This window comes from Sodiomyces alcalophilus (genome assembly GCF_042370955.1).
Source record: "Sodiomyces alcalophilus JCM 7366 unplaced genomic scaffold ACRALscaffold_2, whole genome shotgun sequence".
Lineage (NCBI taxonomy): Eukaryota > Fungi > Ascomycota > Sordariomycetes > Glomerellales > Plectosphaerellaceae > Sodiomyces > Sodiomyces alcalophilus.
In genome coordinates this window covers 979,020-996,888 of record NW_027263533.1, presented here as the reverse complement: position 1 = coordinate 996,888, position 17,869 = coordinate 979,020, and the positions used below count along the sequence as shown (strand labels likewise).

At 55.5% G+C, this 17,869-nt stretch overlaps 7 protein-coding genes across 7 annotated transcripts; 2 read left to right on the top strand and 5 right to left on the bottom strand.

Annotated features, from left to right (window-relative positions):
• Positions 1-768: 768 nt before the first annotated feature.
• On the top strand, positions 769-2,135 carry ACRALDRAFT_2025287 (uncharacterized protein; the record flags this gene model as incomplete). Its single annotated transcript, XM_071020301.1, has 2 exons — positions 769-2,019; positions 2,106-2,135. The coding sequence occupies 2 exons, from the start codon at positions 769-771 to the stop codon at positions 2,133-2,135; spliced, it is 1,281 nt and encodes a 426-aa protein (XP_070876535.1).
• On the bottom strand, positions 1,954-3,623 carry ACRALDRAFT_1060863 (uncharacterized protein). Its single transcript, XM_071016316.1, has 5 exons — positions 3,221-3,623; positions 3,074-3,119; positions 2,771-2,959; positions 2,106-2,693; positions 1,954-2,019 (listed from the first exon to the last, which is right to left on the bottom strand). The coding sequence occupies exons 1-4, from the start codon at positions 3,435-3,437 to the stop codon at positions 2,393-2,395; spliced, it is 753 nt and encodes a 250-aa protein (XP_070876534.1). The 5' UTR covers positions 3,438-3,623; the 3' UTR covers positions 1,954-2,019; positions 2,106-2,392.
• Positions 3,624-4,121: 498 nt separating this feature from the next.
• Positions 4,122-6,140, bottom strand: ACRALDRAFT_2118350 (uncharacterized protein). The gene is made up of 2 exons (XM_071023793.1): positions 5,959-6,140; positions 4,122-5,898 (listed from the first exon to the last, which is right to left on the bottom strand). Exons 1-2 carry the CDS (start codon positions 6,057-6,059, stop codon positions 4,278-4,280), a joined length of 1,722 nt encoding a protein of 573 aa, XP_070876533.1. The 5' UTR covers positions 6,060-6,140; the 3' UTR covers positions 4,122-4,277.
• A 72-nt stretch (positions 6,141-6,212) lies between these two features.
• On the bottom strand, positions 6,213-7,041 carry ACRALDRAFT_1060861 (uncharacterized protein; the record flags this gene model as incomplete). Its single annotated transcript, XM_071016315.1, has 1 exon — positions 6,213-7,041. A coding segment is annotated over exon 1 (269 nt), but the record flags the coding sequence as incomplete, so codon positions are not given.
• Positions 7,042-9,215: 2,174 nt separating this feature from the next.
• Positions 9,216-14,505, bottom strand: ACRALDRAFT_1079699 (glycoside hydrolase family 18 protein; the record flags this gene model as incomplete). The annotated part of the gene is made up of 17 exons (XM_071018933.1): positions 9,216-9,357; positions 9,418-9,469; positions 9,525-9,649; positions 9,729-9,789; positions 9,850-10,044; positions 10,131-10,233; positions 10,342-10,821; positions 10,924-12,198; positions 12,304-12,473; positions 12,544-12,621; positions 12,736-12,836; positions 12,913-12,991; positions 13,046-13,195; positions 13,271-13,935; positions 13,996-14,142; positions 14,226-14,232; positions 14,300-14,505. 17 exons carry the CDS (start codon positions 14,503-14,505, stop codon positions 9,316-9,318), a joined length of 3,936 nt encoding a protein of 1,311 aa, XP_070876531.1. The 3' UTR covers positions 9,216-9,315.
• On the bottom strand, positions 14,497-14,955 carry ACRALDRAFT_2057239 (uncharacterized protein). The gene has a single exon (XM_071021802.1). The coding sequence runs from the start codon at positions 14,839-14,841 to the stop codon at positions 14,614-14,616; it is 228 nt and encodes a 75-aa protein (XP_070876530.1). The 5' UTR covers positions 14,842-14,955; the 3' UTR covers positions 14,497-14,613.
• Positions 14,956-15,233: 278 nt separating this feature from the next.
• On the top strand, positions 15,234-17,608 carry ACRALDRAFT_1068077 (carbohydrate-binding module family 50 protein; the record flags this gene model as incomplete). The annotated part of the gene is made up of 8 exons (XM_071017525.1): positions 15,234-15,607; positions 15,672-15,754; positions 15,831-15,999; positions 16,070-16,498; positions 16,608-17,044; positions 17,127-17,216; positions 17,376-17,465; positions 17,541-17,608. 8 exons carry the CDS (start codon positions 15,234-15,236, stop codon positions 17,606-17,608), a joined length of 1,740 nt encoding a protein of 579 aa, XP_070876529.1.
• Positions 17,609-17,869: the final 261 nt, after the last annotated feature.

The window sequence follows — 17,869 nt, the reverse complement described above, 5'->3', positions numbered from 1 at the left end:
TGTCAAGTGATGAGGGCCCGACGTTTACCTGCGAGGATTACAGGGCGATTTGAAGTCGTCTCGAGGCCGCAGCGTCGCATGGCTTTATAGTTCTTCTCGACATGGCGGTGTCCTTTTTTCGTCCCCTGCCGTTCCTAAATACGTCGCATAAGCTCCAATCAGATTTCTAGAAAACTGCTCATTATACCGCATATTGGTGGTAGAAAGAAGCTGAAGGATCTCAGGCTGACGAGCTCGGTGGACAAGCCCAGTAACGATGTTACGTTGGCATCTGAAGCTAAGACGGGGTAAGCATCTCGGTGCCAAAGTTCTCTTTTGGAACGGAGAGTTTAGTTTGTGAGATCCTATTGTGAAAGGATCCTAGAGCATTTGGTCTCAGCAAGACAGCTCAAGAGCAGCTGAGCAGCTGTTCATGCCGAGATGCAAATGTGACTACCAGACAGAGAGCCTTCAAAGGTACCGTACCGTAACTAGGTACCTAGACCCTGGTCCTGAGGGCCAATCATATTGGACTCCGTTATCATCACGTGGTGGTACGTACCTGGGCATAGCATGTGGGGTCAATGAAGCTCCAATGCTAGGTACAACCGTACCTTGGCTACCCCACATTACCGTTGACAACCTACGGCATTCTCTCAGCACGACGCAACTTGAATACCTACAAGCAGCTCCAGATACCACCACGGGAATCGGGATTCCAACAACAAACACTACCGCCCTTTTCCGACTTTCTTCCCCAGCCAAGGACCTGAAAGTACACAATTCACAATGGAGGCATCAGAGGCAGTGGCGGCCGAGCTCGCCAAAGCACAGTCAGCCTCCGACAAGGCCCCCGTTTACGAATCCATCATTTCCAACATCAAAACCCTCTCCAACCCCTCCACCATCAGCGCCGACCTTAAAATTACTCTCACCTCCTTATTCGATGACTCCCTGGGCATAGTGGGCACGCGGTCCCTCGTCCAATTCTTCATCGAAACCCTGCGGGCCCTGGACAACCATGAAATCTGGAAAGACGTCGGCCTCCACGCCCTTTCCGTCCTGGCGTCACAGCAGTCCACCTCCTTCATGGACCAGGTGGCCGATTTCCGAGACCTCGTAGCGACGGCGTACGAGGCCGACGAAGACTTCCTCGCCGCCGCCCAATGCCTCGCCGAGATCCCGCTCGACTCGTCCCAGCGAAAAGTCACCGACACGGACCGCGCCCGCGTCTGGGTGCGCATCGCCCGCAACTACCTCGAGGAGGACGACACCACCGCGGCCGAGACGTACGTCAACAAGCTCAAGAACATCATGCACGTCGTGTCGGAGCGCGAGCGCCCCTCGGACGCCCGCGACCTCGACCTCCACTTCCGCCTCAGCCAGGCCCGCATCCTCGACTCCAAGCGCGACTTCCTCGCCGCCGCCGCCCGCTACCTTGACATCAGCCTCATCCCGGCCATCGCCGAGGAGGAGCGCCTCCACACCCTCGCCATGGCCGTCAAGTGCGCCATCCTCGCCCCCGCGGGGCCCCTGCGCAGCCGCACCCTGGGCCGCCTGTACAAGGACGAACGCTCCGCCGCGCTGGCCGAGTTTGGCCTCCTCGAGAACATCTACTTTGACCGCCTCCTCTCCCAGGAGGACGTCGACAAGTTCGCCCAGGGCCTGCAGCCGCACCAGCTCGCCACCACCGCCGACGGGTCGACCGTGCTGGCCCGCGCCGTCGTCGAGCACAACCTGCTCGGCGCCTCGCGGCTCTATGCCAATATTGGGATTGACGCCCTGGGGGACCTGCTCGGGCTGGACCCGGAAAAGGCCGAGGAGACGACTGCGCGCATGATCGAGCAGGGCCGGCTCGTGGGTCGGATTGACCAGATCGACCGCATTATCTGGTTCGAGAGGGGAGAGGCGTCCGGCGAGAAGGGCAGCGGCCCGGCGGAAATGGTGGTGGGCAAGGAGATGCGGCAGTGGGATGCCAACATACAGAGCGTGGCCGAGGAGGTGGAGAATGTTACCAACATTCTGCAGAAGGAGTTTCCGGTATGTCCGTTCCGTCATTCTTCTCTCCTCTTTCTTCGCTATGTCTCTGCCAAAGTAACCACAGAAAAGCTAACCATTTGATCCAGACTTTTGTAGCGAAGAACCTCCACGTGTAAAGAAAGCAAAAGAAGGGGAATAGAAGACGAAGAAGGCCGGTCACATCATGACATTCACGAGACGAATATGCATTAGGGCGTTAACACGGAATTGGATTTGGGACGTCTCAATCAGATTTCAAGCTGAACGAAAAGAAGAGCATAGCATGTTACGGAGCCGGAATGAACAAGAACGCCATGGCGTGGGCTTTTTGGGGGTTTGCTGCACCGGCGAAGGATCCCCAGATGTCCAACCCTAATGATATCATGTTTTCCTCTTAGTTAAGATCTTTCAACCGTACGACGACATACCCCTCGTTGAGATGCCTGGGGTCCCCCATTTCCTCCTCGAACAGCAGCTCGTCCTGCGCGTACCGCAACATCCTCCTCGATCGCCGATCGGAGGCACCGGTGGCACTAACCTGTTCAATTATAAGCTTGATGAGGGCGCTGGCGATATGCTTGCCCATCCAGTCATAGCCATCCGGTGTCAAGTGGACGGCGTCGTCCCAGTACTTCTTCTTGTCCCGAGGCGACAGGGAGTGGTACGGTATCGCGGCGTGGAGGTCAAAGGCGTAGCTAGAAAGGGGGGGCAGGGGGGGTTGTTTGTTAGTTCGACTGGTGGTCCAAGTGGGAGAGAAGACGACGGGTCTTACAGGCCATGCGTGTCGTGATTCATGATGGCATCGTTGATTTGTTTCCGGCGTGAGCTGATGCTTTCTGGATTCAAGCGTGTTTCCGGGATGGTGAGGGCGAGGACCTTGCTGCCCTTGAAGAGGGCGGATGCCCAAACATCCTCCAGGCATGACGTGATCTTTTCCGGACTGATTCCGTATGCGATGTCACTAGGGCGGACGTATTAGAGCACATGTTCCCACGGAGTACGGAGTTATGGGGATATAATCCGGAGAGTCGCGAGCACGTGTAGAGACGACAGAGTAACGGGAGTAGCAGCTCACTTGGTCCCGCCCAGAATGATAACCCAGTCAAAAGTCGGCCTGTTTACTGCTTGACGCCCAGAGTGCGTCAGCTACGATCATCAAAAGCGAGGAGAACCCGCCCCCCAAAAACATCGGCAAGGCGCGTGAAACAGGGGCAGACTTAACGTTCTGACGCTAGCCTCTGTGCAAACGCCTCTGCACAAACAACATCCCCGGCCATGCCATTCTCGATGACCGTGACGTCGGTGTCTGGGAAGGCGGCTTTGAGTGTCTCCTCAAGCACCTCCGAGTAAGGGTGGTAGACGGTGCCGCGGCGGGAGTAGCCGGCGGTCAGGGAGTCGCCGAAGCAGAGGACACGGAGGGACCGTTTCGGAGTCGGCATGGCTTGGTCAAGCCCCTTTGCTAGATGGAACAGAGAGGCGGATGGATTCGGAATGAGATGGCGGGAGAGCTCAGGGTAGGTAGCTTTGGTAGGTGGGTAGCTATCCCAGTTATCTTATCTGTGAATGGGGGTGGGGAAAACGCGGGGTACGGGGTATGTGTGGGCAGGCAGACGAGAGAAATGAAGCAAGGGTACAGCCAGAAAACCTGCGATAGTTCTCTCGGACTACTTCGTACATGGTCTGGGGCGTGGAGATGTACACGTAGAAGTATTCGCATGTCTCGGGGAGTCGGTGAACGTCACCACAGTCCTCCAGGCAGCGGCATATGGTAAGCTTGGTAGGGCGCATGTACCCGCGAGGTTAGCTTGGTACCTACGGTACCTGTGTGCTAAGTCACTGCGAAGTACCTTATTTCCCAGACAGCGGAATGGGTGGTGGACTCCTTAGGCAGGCGGACGTGTAGTGAAGCGGCGTGACACCTTGCATCTGCACCTATGACGCCCAACCCCTGCAGAGTCCTATTTTGAGAGAGGTGCAATGATGCGAATCTGCGCGTCCACTGGTGGGTAATTATCCCGTCACTGCGTCGAACCTGCGTCTGCTCACCTAGTCCAGCCAGAACAACTTACCATGTCAAATATAAAGCGGGAACCAAGGCCTCATCGTAGAAGTATAGTAATATTAGCTAGGGTATTATTATTAGTATTATTAAATGGTCGGCAAGACCACCAGTATGTATGTTCATACATGTCCTACCCATGATAGGTTCATTGATATCGTCAAGATGCATTCTGCCACCCCATTGTCCGTTCATGTCGCGGCAGCGCCAAGCACGCCATCTAGGCCAATTCCACGCCCCTCCAGCGCCCACGTTCCGTATGCCACCACTTCTCCTTCTCGATCCGGTCGACGTAGCCGCTCGTGGTCATATTCCATCGCCCACAACACCCGTCGCGGTTGCTCAGGTCTTCGCCGCAGTCCCCCATGACATCCCCCACATCCACCAGCCCGCCCTTGTCGTCGCGCGCTCCCGTATCCGGCAGCAGCATGTATCGTATCGGACTGTCGACGGTCCCCAGAAATCCGGCGACGCCAAATTCCTCGGCCAAGACGCCGTCCTCGTTCACGACGCGTATTAGAAATCGCGGGGCTTGCCGTGCCTCTTCGAGGCGTGCTTGGGCTGCCAGACGGGCCTCGCGCAGGTCGCTCGACTCTCCAAAGGCGGCCGTGGTTGGGGTGGATGGGGTGGTCGGCGTTGTGGGCGTCCGAGGCGAGCTTTGGGGTCGATCCACGCCATTCACGCTCCTACTCCCGTCGCTGCCACTGCTGCTGAGGTCGAAGTGATTCCGCCCGGGGCGTAAGAATCGATCGGTTACAATCTCGACCCTTTCCATTGGGCGACAGAGTGATTGGAAGATGCCCTCCGGGTCATTGGGTATGCGCAAGGTGCGCAAGGACGGGAAACCACCCGTGGTAATGCTGCGGGCGAGGATCTGATCTGCCGGGTCCGCGACGAGGGAAGGTGTCGTCACGTCCCAGTGTAGCCTCCTTAGAGAGGGAGAAGCAAGGTAAGGCATGAGCCAGATCATGGTATCCTCGGGCAGAGTGGGGCAAGATGTCTGCACCAGAGAAAAAGTATGGAGGCGGGTCAGGTTGGAGAAGATCCGGGCCAGCGCAGGAAGGGAGTCGAGATTCACGTGGCGGAGCGTCAACTTGGTCATGTCCTGGCTGGCAGGTCGTGTGGCCAAGACGGAGAGGCCGGCACTGGTAACTCCGGGTACGTGGGAGAGCGAGAGGGTTTGGAGGGGCGGGAGGGAACATAGCGAGCGGTCGTCGAAAGTGGCGTGGGATAGGCGAGAGAGGTACAGATGCTGGAGAGCAGGCAGACGCCTCAATGCCCTCATGATTAGGCCGTTGGGTAGTTGCGTTGCTCTTGGGAGGGTGTGGATAGATAGCGTTGTCAAAGTGGTCCAGTTGACATGTAAATCCAGGAAGGCCGTGCTGTCCTGAAATTCAACACCTTGGGGCGATGGGGTCGAATTCCACCGAGATTTATTCAGGACGCCGGCCCTCCCCGAGCTCGATCCCGGCCGAGAGCTTGGGCGCTGGTGGTGCTGCGGGTGACCCGGTGGTTCCAAGATCCAGTCCATCTGTTTCAGGTGCTGGCGAGTCGACAAAGCGTGAAAGAGCTTGCTAAAGCTGTGGTCGTGTCGTGGGTTCAGGCCGAGAAAGCGCTCCAAGTTGGGGCACGCCATGACAAGGGTGGCCACGAGGTTGTGATAATCGTCGAGCGAGTGGCCCTCGGGGGCCATAGGCACCTTCAAGGTGCGTACCATGGCCGCGAGTCTGGGGTTGGCACGCAAAGTACGGCGCAGCACCACAAGCCTAGACCCAAATGCAATTTTGTAACGTTTCTTCTGAGTCGCTGAATCAGCGCCGTCCAACTGGATGTTCTCGTACCTATCTCATGGTTAGTTAACTTGCTGCTCTGAGAGGGAACGCAGGAAGAAGGCATCTTACAAGGCACGCGTCGCATAAGTATGCCATCTCCTAGACGTAGAGGCAATCGAGCACATGTCTCGCATGGCGCACGTTGCACAGCTGTCGCTTTTCCAAGACATGTGATGGTCGCGAAGCTTCTCCAATATGAGCTCGAGAACCTCGCCCGGTAGGGCGGCAAATAGCTCTCCAGGCGGGCGTTTGACAGGCATAAAGTTTGTCCTGATAGGACTCGGTCGGGAATATGCATACTCGGGCCGCCATGCAGCATATCCACCCGGCGCGTCGTGGGACTGGAAAGTCGTCTGGCTGCTCCAGGATGAGCTTCTGGACCTGATTTCGAAGCTATCTCGGGGGGAGCTGGGCGGGGTGGTGGTGGTGGTGTTGGACGAGGTGGCCATGGACAGCTTCCTCGGCCGGTTGAGGGTGACCGGGTAGGTCTGTTCACCGACCATCCTTCGTTGCGACGTCGTCTCAATGGCGGGTCTCGGAGTTCGGGGCATGGAGGCATTGCCGGCCGCCCAATGGTTCCGTGGCATATAATCCATGGTCGGTTGGTTCAGCTCTGGAGGGTAGCTATCAGAGCTGGCACCGGGATACGACGGCATGGCCATCGTGGCCACAGCAGTCATAGCTGCCATAACGGGAGGAAGTCGCGGAGGGACCGTCAGAAACCTCGTATCACTCGGAGTGTTGTGGAAGGCGGGCGACGCAGATTTCCGTGTCTGATGCTGAATCTGCCGAGGAGTACTGGAGAGAAGAAAGTCAGAAGGTCAGATGCAAGGACGTGCAGATTTTGAGGTATGTGCGTCGTGCAAGGTAGCGAAAGTGGTCTGCCTGGCAAGACCTTGTACCTCCGATGGCAGGGCAAGGAGGGAACAGAAATAGAGAGGAAATGGAATCAAAAATCCAATGACAGAAAAATTGGAGAATATGCACTCATCTTCCAAAGACAGGAAAAGAATCGTGGAGTAGCAAAAGGCGACCGAAGGGGAGAAGGTCATAAGGTTAAGAGACGTCGAACAAGCGAGTCGCGTTCACGTCCACGTCCACGTTCACGTTCATTTACAAAAAGCCATCGTTCCTGTCCCCTCCGTGTCCGCTCTTGTGCCGTGCTCAAAGAGCTTTGTGCTCCGCCGGCACGAGCTGCCAAGTTCATCCAAGCTTCCGAGCGCGCGCACGGCTCTCGGAGACACTGGTCGGTGAATGAGACTGGACAGGCTCGAGGAAACAGTGGGGGGCCTTTGGCGAGGCTGCTTAGCCTTCATCGTCGTCGAGACCCAAAGCGGTTCTAGCGCCCTTGCGATGACGATGTTCGTCCCAGCGTCCCCTGTCCAAGAAGTCTCCGTCGCCCATGGTTGGCTGGCGGGAAAGAATTTGGAGGATTTAGCGAGGACAAGATCCACACAAACCAGGCGTGGGAATTAACCCCCCTTTTTTCTTTTTCCTTTTTGGTAGCGACGCCTTCAGGTACCATGCCACTAGCACGAGGCTGTCCAACCAGATGCGGCCGTACCTGGGCGTTACTGCAACTTGGCAGGTGCCTCCCCTGGCCGCACTTGCACTAGTGGAGATTACGACCATTGGCCCATCATTTGGCGCATTTTAGGGCATTGGCCAGCGTTTTTCTCGGTCGATTCTCAGGGGAAAGGGCTCGGCAGTCGGTTGAGTTAAAGGACGAACAAGGCGCCAAGATGTGATAGAATCCGAGTTCAATCGGTGGAATTGTGAACAGGGCAATTGACTTGTACGTTGTACGTACGAACCCGATTTGAGAAAGGCCGGAATCATAAAGATGTCCCTGGAAAAGGATGGCGTCTGGTTTCGAATAACCAACCGACCTTGTGTTGGCAAAAAAGAAAAAAGAAACAAAACAAAACAAAAGAAAAGAAAAGAAAAGAAAAAGAAACGTGGCGATGCGGAGGGGTGGTGGTGCCATGCAAGCCATCGGGTTCAAGACGTGACACTTGTGTCGGTCTCTCTTTTCGTCTCGGACTGACCATGGTGGCAGCGATAACCAAACAATCGGCGACGTGGGCCATCCAATGCAATGCTACTTACCAGCCATTTGCTCCCCGTCTATTTTCGGCTCGTTTAGCAGCACAGGTTTCGACGCTTTCTCGAATCACCTCGCGCGGCTTGCGCTCCGGTGCTGGCAAAGACCGCCTGTCGGATCGCAGCAGGCACTTCAACTTGCACGTCCTTTGCTGTTTTGCGTCTTCCCTCAGCTCGAGTCCCTTGTCGTTGGGCTTTGTCCCCGTCCTAGGACCATACATCACCGTATCGTCGCGTCGGTTTCGTCTCGGGGGACAACTCATATGCTTTTGCAAGGGGCCGTCGATTCGTAGGGCGCGCTGTGTCAACTCACGGTCCTGTCTCACGGTTCTCTCTCATAGGATTCTTGCCAGTCGAGGGGCTTGGGGAGTTCTCGGAGGTACCAAGGCGTTTCAATCTCCCGCCGAGTTGTTTCTCGCTTCTCGTTTCCACTCGTTTCATAGGAAAGAGGTGGTCATATATATATCGCCACAAGGAGCCGAGTTGTCCATCGTCGACCCAGACCGTCGTTGAGGTGGTACCCGATGCAAAGACGTCGTATTCATGAGGCAAGAAGACGCCGACTGCTGTGTTCCGTCGTCCGATGGTGATCAAGGCGTGGAATTAATAGGCAGGTCAACCGAATACGGTTTCCATTCGCCCTTGGCACAGAGCCAGGAGCAGCGAAACTTGGATCGAATCGCGGCTTCATTACAAGTCGTTGAGGGTATTGTCATCAGGTGGAACAAGTGTCGCTGCTTTCTGCCATCGAGGCCGGTTTCTGATTCCTCCAAATTCTGCGTCACGTGCTTATTAACCCGTGCATGCGACGTACCTGATATCGAGGTAATGCTCCAGCTACGTCTCCAACATGGATAACGCCGTTCGTCCAACTTCTGGGCAATTTCGCGCCATCAATCCAGCTTTCGCGTGGTATCTTCATGCTTCGGAAAACACGCTACCGAGTCCCAAGTTCGAGAAGCCGTCAACTCCCCGGTCAGTCTACCAATAGTCAGCAGGGCATCGACTCGGGCGTCAACTACGCCACGATTAGGTGCATGACGACCATCATGTGGCCCGGCTTCTCACGTTGAGCGGATATGCCAAGGGCGTACGGCCTCTACTGCTCAGTGCCTTGTATGAGTCCAGCATAGAATGCAATATGGCACGCCGTAGCTCCGGCAAGGACGATGCCGGGATAACTCATGGGACTCCCGCATGAGATCTAAAAGAACACATTAACTGCAGGTATCGTTGCGAAATTCGTTACTGTTCAGCATTCAAGTAACTAATATAGTTGCAATTTAATCGAGTCCTCCCTTCCAGCGACCAGTTCCGGGTACCTCAACTGTCAGAGTCGTCACAGGTTCTTGGAATAATGTCAAACTAGCAGAGCACCCCTTCGTCAGTACCTATCCGTAGACACAGAAACGGGAATGAACTCACCGTGTCAGAAAGCAGGTCCCAACGCCGATTCAACGACATGCCAAACAATTCCCTGGAGTGGTCGACTCGTTAGCCAAGCGATAGTGAGCAGGATAGGATCAACTTACGGAGAGGAGACCCTGCCAAAGACGCTGTACCCAGCTTCTGCACCGTAGCAATACTCCCACGCAATCTCAGTGCTGGATCCTGCCGAGGCGTACATCCGGGCATATGCATCGACGCCCGCATCGATCTGTAATACAAGATTGGCTTTTAGTGTCGTTCTTTCGCGCGGAAAGGAGAGGGGATACAACAAGGTAGAGTAAACTAACCGCCGAGTTGGGGACCTGAAGAGATGAATCAAAGACGATGCCGAATGATATAATCGGGGTGCTGGCATCCCGTCTCAGTAAGCCTGCTGCAAACCCAAGGAATGCTTCGAGATGCACTTACACAATGGCCTCAATCATGCCCTCGGCCCTCAGATCATAGCCGAATTGAGGTTTGCCTCTTACGGCGAGACCCTCTCGTGGATCTTCGGTATCAGGCTCGTCCTTGTCGTTATGGATGGGCCCCTGGTTGCTATCTTTGAGAGGGTACTGCTGCGAGAAGTCCCACTTCATGACATTAAATCCGACATGGGCGTTTCTGGAAGACCATATTGAATGAGCACACAGCGGGGCAAGACAGGCCGAATGGAAAGAAAAAAGGAAGCAGGCGATTCTTCGACGTACACATTGATGGAGGCTCGTCCGTTAAGTTCCGCCATCATTCGGAACTGTGGTCCAATGGTGACGATGCCCGGAATCTTGAAACTTGCACCGAGGGGGGCGATCCCTACGCACCAGCCTTGTTAGATCCAGTTCGCCATGGGCAAAGAAAAGAAGAGAGAAGAAGAGAGGGGGGGGGCGCCACCAGGGCCTGCCCAGCAGCGGGTCGACTCACCAACGACCTCTGTAGGCCCAGTCGTAAATCGGAGCTCGGCGTTGGCATCAAAGTGGAACGTGAATTTGACGTCTCCCGAGTTGCGGAACGTCACATAGGTATGCTGCAGGTTGGCGATATTCGTGATGGAACCAATGAAGGTGGCCACAGCCGCCGTCTCGACGTTGACGTTCAGGGACGCCCAGAGCTCGGCGTGCGCATCCAGTCGCGGGCAGCTGATGTCCTGGTCGAATAACGTCCATCGGAAGTTCTGGTTGACGCTGTGACGGACGAGGTCGTAATCCGTTTCGGCATCGTGCTGCCTATCCAGCCAGTCTTCGAGGGCCAAGGCGAACCACCTCTTTTCAAACTCGTGCAATTGGTCGTCGGGCGTCTCGCGTCTCTCCTTTCTGAACTGGTGGTCGACATAGCGCTTCCAATTTCCGCCGTGCTCCCTTTGGACCTCCCGCTTGACTGATCTCTTCCTGTCGGGGGGTGCGGCTGTTGGACCGGTTAGTCCCGACGAAAAAGGAAAAAAGGGGAGGGATGATCCCCTCTTCAGCTGACGAGAGCGAGGCATCATAGAGAAAGATTGATACTTACCGACAACCTGGCTCCAGTACCCCGGAATATCGCTGTAGTCGATTCGGATCCTCACCTGCTTGTCCTGCCGGCCTTGAAGAATCGAATAATCATAATCAAAGGTCAGGTTGTAGACCCGTGGCTGCTCAATCCCCCTCTTGAACAGCCGCCTCCGGGCATGCGATGGTAGGCTTGCTGCTGCTTCTTCTTCCGGCAGCTGGTCCATGCTTACGGCGATGGCGTACTTGCCCGCTCCGCAGTGCGCAGGCATCTCCATGATGGTGGTTGGCACGCCGCCCTCGAAGATCTTGTGGCAGTTGCTCGACTCGGTCTCGTCGATGCAGACCATCCTGGCGCTCTGACGTCCCTGATGGATCTCCCTGTCGCAATCGTACAGGCGCCAGTGCGACCCGTCGCGCTTGGTCAAGCTTATGAGTTGATCTTCCGGGCCGGACATGATGTGCCAGCCGAAGCTGTTGGCATCCGGGTGGTCGTCCCCCGTTTTCTTCTTCTTACCGCCCATGGTCTGGTCAACCTCGACCTCGAAGCTCTGCTCGTCCGACTCGGGAATGTCGTCGTGGTCCGGGAACAAGTTCTCCAGCGGTATGGGGAGCTCTTTCAACTTGGCGTCAAAGTCATCGGCGTCGCAGCACAACCGCGGAAAGACGGTCGCCTGCGCACCAGGTTGTCCCGGAAACGTGCCGCCACCAGGCACGCTGTACTGGCAGTTATGGCCGCCGCCCTCGTTATGCTGGCCAAAGCTGATCTCGTTGCCTTGGCAGGTCGGGTTACACTTGTCGAACATGTGGGCCCTCCATCGGCACGAGCTGCTGTCGACGTCAGTGTCGCAGCAGAACGGCTCGTACCGTCCGGACGGACACCTGCCCCTTCGGTGGGTGATGTACTTGGTGCCAGAGGGGCACTGCGGGTCGTCCTGAGGTTTCCCGGTGCTGTCGACTTTGATGCAACGGTCCGTATTCCATTCGCATTTCAGGGGCCCGCCAGACGCGAGCTCGCAGCAATAGGAAGCAACACCCGGTCCGCCGCACCGTACGTCTTTATTGCCGTCCTTGTAGTATTCGCTAGAAGCAACCCGCTGCTCGCCAGATGGGCATACATCCCCAGGCTCGCACCACAGGCCGCCAAATGCCGTTCCACGCCAGTGGCAGGTGTCCGGGTCCGGTGCGTGGTCCATGGGACAGCATAGTTTCTTGTATGGACGTGTTCCGTCACTCCTGATATGGCAGCGCACTTCCTCGATCGGGATGTAGCGGACCGGGCAATCGCCACCACACGCTGTTGGCCCCGTATTAGTCTTTGTTTTGCAAAAGGAGAATCGACGGGGGATAATGCTGCGTCGAAGGAATCAAAGCTCTCTCCCAATGACATAGATTGACTCACAAGACCAGTAGCAACCGCCCTCCATGTCGACGCTCGTCCAATCCTGCCCATCGCCACCGACGCCGTTTCGCTTCTTGAACTTTCCCAGGCCATCCGGCTGTAGCACGGCGTCTAGCATACTATTATCATAGTCATCCTGATCAATGGCCCAGATGAACAGGCCCCGGAGACTGACGGATATCGAGTCAGCAAATAGCCATCGTTGTAAGAGGGCGCATCGACTGAATGCGTTCTACGTACCCCATTTCGTTGGCGAACTTGACCTTGTCCTGTATCGTTTCCTCATCATCGTACGAAACCCATTGATTCTTGTCATACCTGCACACTCTTGTGTTAGAAGCGGTTACCGCTATGAAGACAACCCTCCGTCGAAAACCCCTTGGTGCATGGAGGGGGAGGGAGCTCTCCGTCCTCCCCTGGAACTACACATACGTAAAATATTTCACCATCTCTTTCTTGTCATGCGTGATTTTGGGATTCCAGGTTTCTTTGATGTATTTAAGATCCTGCCAGGACATGTAGCCTGGCGTGCCCTGAAAATCATGTCAATATGCATTCACCCATGAAATGCAGTGTATGTACAAGCATAATGGAATAGGGGATACCTACCGAGCATTGACCTGCTCTGCCAGGATCGTCGAATTTGCATCCTGGCGTCGTACAACTTGATGATTCCAGGAGATAAGTTCTTTCCAAGGCGTTAGACTCGTCATCTTGCAATGGACAAGAGTTCAGTAACTACCTTCCGTAGAAAGCCAGACCCAGCTGGACCTTGTTTGCTGGGACGCCGTTTCTCCATAAGAGCCCTAAGCCCTTCTTAATCTCGGTCATGTTGGTGTGGGCGTATACATGAGGGCCAATCCAGTCGGAATCTTCATCCCAGCTGCCGTGACTATTTGCAAAAGCTTCCGTCAGTGTTTCTCAGTTGGCAGGTCAAGAAAGGTATGCATGGTAAGAAAGAACTCACATATCGTAGGTCATCAGATTGATCCAGTCCAGGTACGGATGCATGTTTCCAATATCAAACCACCGCAAATACCAATACGAAGTGGGAGCGGCAATGGAGAGACCCCAGCCTCTGCCTTCCGCGTCGAACCTGGTACGAATGTCCTTTACGAGCTGGACATAGTTTTCCGTGTCTCGGTCTTGGCCGCCGCGGTCAGGGGCTCCGGGGTATTCCCAGTCGAGATCGACGCCGTCAAAACCCCATTCCAGCATGAACCGGACCAGTTTATCAATGAAACGTGCTCTCTTTGTGCTGGAACTCGATAGATCCCCAAATACGGGCTGCGTATCGGTATCATTGTCGTTGTGCGTCCAGCCGCCCAATGCAATCCAGACCTTGAGACCGGGTGCCTCCTGCTTGAGGTTGGTGATTTCTTGGAAGCTGCTAATACTCGCGCCCCTGATGGGGTAGATCTCGTAAGTATCAGGTCTGATGAAGCCAAAGGCGACATTGATGTGCGTCAGGGAGTCGGTACGGATGTGGTCGATTGTCCTCTTGCTGCAGCCGCGTTTAAGGAGGGTCCAGGCTGCGAAGTAGCCGACAACCTGATCCCGGACATCGCTGTCGTACTGGCCTTTTGGAGGGGGCTCGTCACAGTTGCTTTGACATCCGTCCTCGCAGAAGTCCTGACGAGGCAGCAATCGTGTCAGTCGAGTCTCTCCCCCTTCAACATGGCTCTAACGAACCTCTGCAACACCACAAAAACCATGTTTACTGCAACATGTTCGCAATGGGCATTCCGTTCCAGGGGGGTCGGCGTACTGCCCGCAATCCGCCTTGGCATCGCAGTCGGCTACACACTCCGAACCGCAGTGCGATGGCTCAAAGCCACACTATCGAATGTCAGTATCGTCAACTCCAACAGGATGCAACCCCTCATTCCTTGGGTTTGCTTTTCCTAGGCGGTAAAACGTACGAAGCCACTGCATAGCAGACGTTAGCTAGATTCTGATAAGGAGCATTTCCATGGAAGGATGCGACATCATGTACCTAACGCCATTACAGCAAGCCCTCGGCTTTACACATGGGTTGTCTTTCGAGCAACCAGACTGTCGAACCTGGAGGCCATGGGCGAGGTTCTCGGACACTTCCGATGAGGCGATTACCTGACCGCAGGCGTAGACGACGAAGAGGAGGAGAAAGCAGAGACCTCTCACGGGAGAGATTGGCCTCGGCAAAGCCCCGAGTGAAAGCATTAGAATGATATTCGTGCGAGTGTATCCGTCATGAGGTGGTATGTATGATCAAGAAATCAAAACTTGAAGGAAAGAGATGATGCAGTCTTCAAAGGTCGGCTCGGGGTGCTAGGCGGCATGGATGGAACAAGTCGTCGTCGGTCGACGCCCTTGACGACCCAAGCGACCAGCCGCCCACAACACCTGAAATGGTCCATCTGATTCCGTTGCTTGCCAGGGGGGTAGATGATGGACGTCGTCGTGATGGAGGAGCATTCCCAAGTACTGGTACTTTGGGAGAATCAGAAGACAGGAGGTGGGGAGGAGGATGCAATTCCCTGCGTTAAGAGCCAACATCCCTGATGCATCCTCCGCTGCAATACTACCGCCCTGTCAGGGTTGCTTCCTGGGCCCCGTCACCCGACCCTTCCGCGGCCAAGGCTGGAATGGACTATTGTCTGCACATGCATGAACATCCCTGGAAAGGAGGCATCGGGCTGTCTGTCATCTTGATCCGTCATCATCCCCTAGGGCTTTGAAATCAAGGAAAGCTGAAAATTAGATGGGGCGTCGGCCACCAGACGATGCGCGGGCGTCTGTGATACAGTGGCCCTGGTGGGCTGCTGCCATCGAACCGTGCTGTTGATGATTGTGCCTGGCAAGCTTCAGACTTTTTTTTCCATTGGCGGTTTCTCCATCTCGAAAAAGTCAGTGTAATCTGGAACCACATCCAAAGCTGGCACGAAACGATGCTTATACGTTCTACCCTCATCCTCGCTGCCGTTCTTGTGACGGCACCGCGAGCGTCAGTTGCTCAGGTGTATCTCGCAAACATTACGGCGCCCATTGCGGGACTGTCAAGCACCTGTATCCAGGTTCTCAACCAGCAAGTCGCTTGCGATCCGCGGATTCTCGAGATCGAACCAAACCGCTATGAACCCAACTCGGTGGTCACTGCTGTTTGCACGAGCACCTGTGCAGCGGCACTTGACACGTACCAGCGGCGCGTCCAGGGAGCATGCGGAAACAGTAGATATGATGGCGGCGATGGCTGGATGTATCTGGCGACCTACAATCTGCAGATTGTCCTCGAGAGCTATCGCGGATTCTGCCTCAGAGACTCGTACGTCCGTCATCATGAAGCCCCTCGTCGAGTTGAATCATTGGACTAAAAGGATGATGTATAGCCAGAGCAATTTGTGCAATACCGTCATTCGTGATAGCGTGTATGGCATCGACCCTGAGAATTATCAGGTCACGGCGACTCCTGGTAGGCTCCCCATGTCGATGTGAAGTTCTTCATTTCGCCGTGATTTATTATGAGTTTGGAACCTCACATTACATAGCTTCAACGGTCTTTTGCAACGACTGCTTCCTGTCGAGCATGAAATTCCAGCTTGAACAGCCGTTGGGAGCCGAGCCAGCGTTTGAGACAGTGTTCAGCTCCTTGACATCTTCATGCGGAAGTTCAGGCTTCGCCGTGACGACGCCAGCGTCAACGACCTGGGCAACCAGGTTAGATGGTCCCCTCAGATGAGCTCGTTCTTTGTCAAGCGCTGTACTGACCACAGAGTCTGAGATGTAGGGCAACTTCTGCACCGGCACCTCCTGAATGCGACGGCACCGAGTATACTCTTCAGTCTGGCGATACGTGTCAAAGCGTCTCCCTCGCCCAAGGAATCAACACTAACCAGCTCCTTGCCGCGAACAATTTGGTGGCATATTGCCGCAACTTTCCTACTTCAGGGAAGATTTGCATCCCATCAAGGCACAAGTGCGCGCCGTACCAACTCGAGGCGGGCGACCACTGCCGCAATTTGGCGCTGAGCAACCAGATCACCTGGACGCAAGTAGTGACGTGGAATCCCGACGTCGGCTTATTTTGCGAAAATATTGAGGCCCTCGCATCGGACGGGTTCGTGGTCTGCCTTTCCACTCCGGGAGGTGGTTGGGAACATCCTCTACCGGAACTGGAGCCCGAGCCGGAGGAGCCGATCACTACGGCAACAGCCATGTAAGTGCACCTCGGCTGACCATGAAAGGCGGGCAGGAGGGAGATTCGAGGCTGACGTGATGCAATGCTGGAATAGAGACTATGGGATCTCGATGACGACGTATTCCAGCCGTCCGTCGCCGACGAGAGACGCACTTTTGCCCAATCTGGGCCACCTCGATCCGCTCGCCGACGGCACGCGCAACGACTGTTTCCAGTACGCAGTGGCGCCCGTGGTCCTGAGCAGCATAAACTCGACGCTCACATCCGTCTGTGACGAAGTGGCCGAGGCCTACGGCGTAAGCGAGGCCGACCTCACAGAGTGGAATCCCGATCTGCTCGCCACCCCGGGAGAGGACTTCCCCTGCCAGCTGCGCGCCGGCTTCCGGTACTGCGTGCAGGATGAAAAGGTCAGGGCCAGCACGCTGACGCCTTACTGCGTGCGTGAGACGACGGGGCTGCCCGGATGGTACTGCGAGGATCTGCTGAACCTCCTCGACGTGCCCCTCGCCCGGTTCGCTGAATGGAACCCCGATGTCGGTGCAAGCTGCCAAAACTACGAGTTCAGTTCGTCTCCCGGGTCCCAATGCGTCCTTACCCTCTCGGCCTTGGTTTCTTGACTTGGGCTGACACGGTTTCCTTTCTTCAGGCCACACGTATTGCACAGCCGTGCAGGGCTTCCGCCCAGCAGGGCAAATCTCAACATGCAACCGCTGGGCGACAGCGACCGACGTAGATCGTGAGTCCACCATCCTTGCATGGCCGGGGCCCCTTTCCAATCAGTAGCATACCAGCTTCCCCTTCTCCGACCCCGGAATTCTCCATCACCCCGTCACATTGCCATTCTTGTCTGTTAGAACCAACCGAATGAAATGCTAACGAAAGGGTTCACGTGTAGCGGATAACGACCCGTGTGGGCAGATTGAACAAGAGTATGGCCTGCAGCATGCGAGGTTCGTCGCGTGGAATCCTTCGCTTCAGCAAGACTGTGAGTCCACTTCCCCGTTCGTCACTGCGCCGCAGATATGCGCAGCGCTAGCTTAGTGCTTACCGGTAATTGTAGGCTCTGGAATTGTCGAAGGATACGAGTACTGTGTGGGCACACCTTCTTTCCCACCGCCTTCGGGTTGAGGGATCTTTGGATGATCGGGCCAGTAATTGCTGGGGTTGGAGGGTTTCTTGGGGTGTCTCGTTGGGGTCTTCCACCTCGCAATGATGATGGCATACTTTGATGAATCACAATCACTGTGAAGTGATGATCAGGGCCGCAGACGCGATGAATTGGGCGAACATGAGTACCCCACGAACATGGAGGTGTGTTGAACTGAATAAAGGAAAACCCACTATCATTAGGTAATATTAAGTTATGGCCCTATATCGGAAGGATAATTA

Excerpts from the sequence above, each read along its gene's own strand:
- ACRALDRAFT_1060863 (XM_071016316.1), bottom strand. The coding sequence starts at position 3,437 with ATGCCGACTCCGAAACGGTCCCTCCGTGTCCTCTGCTTCGGCGACTCC. Across the intron at positions 3,120-3,220 it reads ACAGAGGCTAGCGTCAGAAC|TAAACAGGCCGACTTTTGAC; the intron begins GTTAAGTCTGCC and ends GGCGTCAAGCAG. Across the intron at positions 2,694-2,770 it reads AATCACGACACGCATGGCCT|CTACGCCTTTGACCTCCACG; the intron begins GTAAGACCCGTC and ends CCCCCTTTCTAG.
- ACRALDRAFT_2118350 (XM_071023793.1), bottom strand. The coding sequence starts at position 6,059 with ATGTCTTGGAAAAGCGACAGCTGTGCAACGTGCGCCATGCGAGACATG. Across the intron at positions 5,899-5,958 it reads ACTTATGCGACGCGTGCCTT|GTACGAGAACATCCAGTTGG; the intron begins GTAAGATGCCTT and ends ACCATGAGATAG.
- ACRALDRAFT_2057239 (XM_071021802.1), bottom strand. The coding sequence starts at position 14,841 with ATGTTGGCTCTTAACGCAGGGAATTGCATCCTCCTCCCCACCTCCTGT.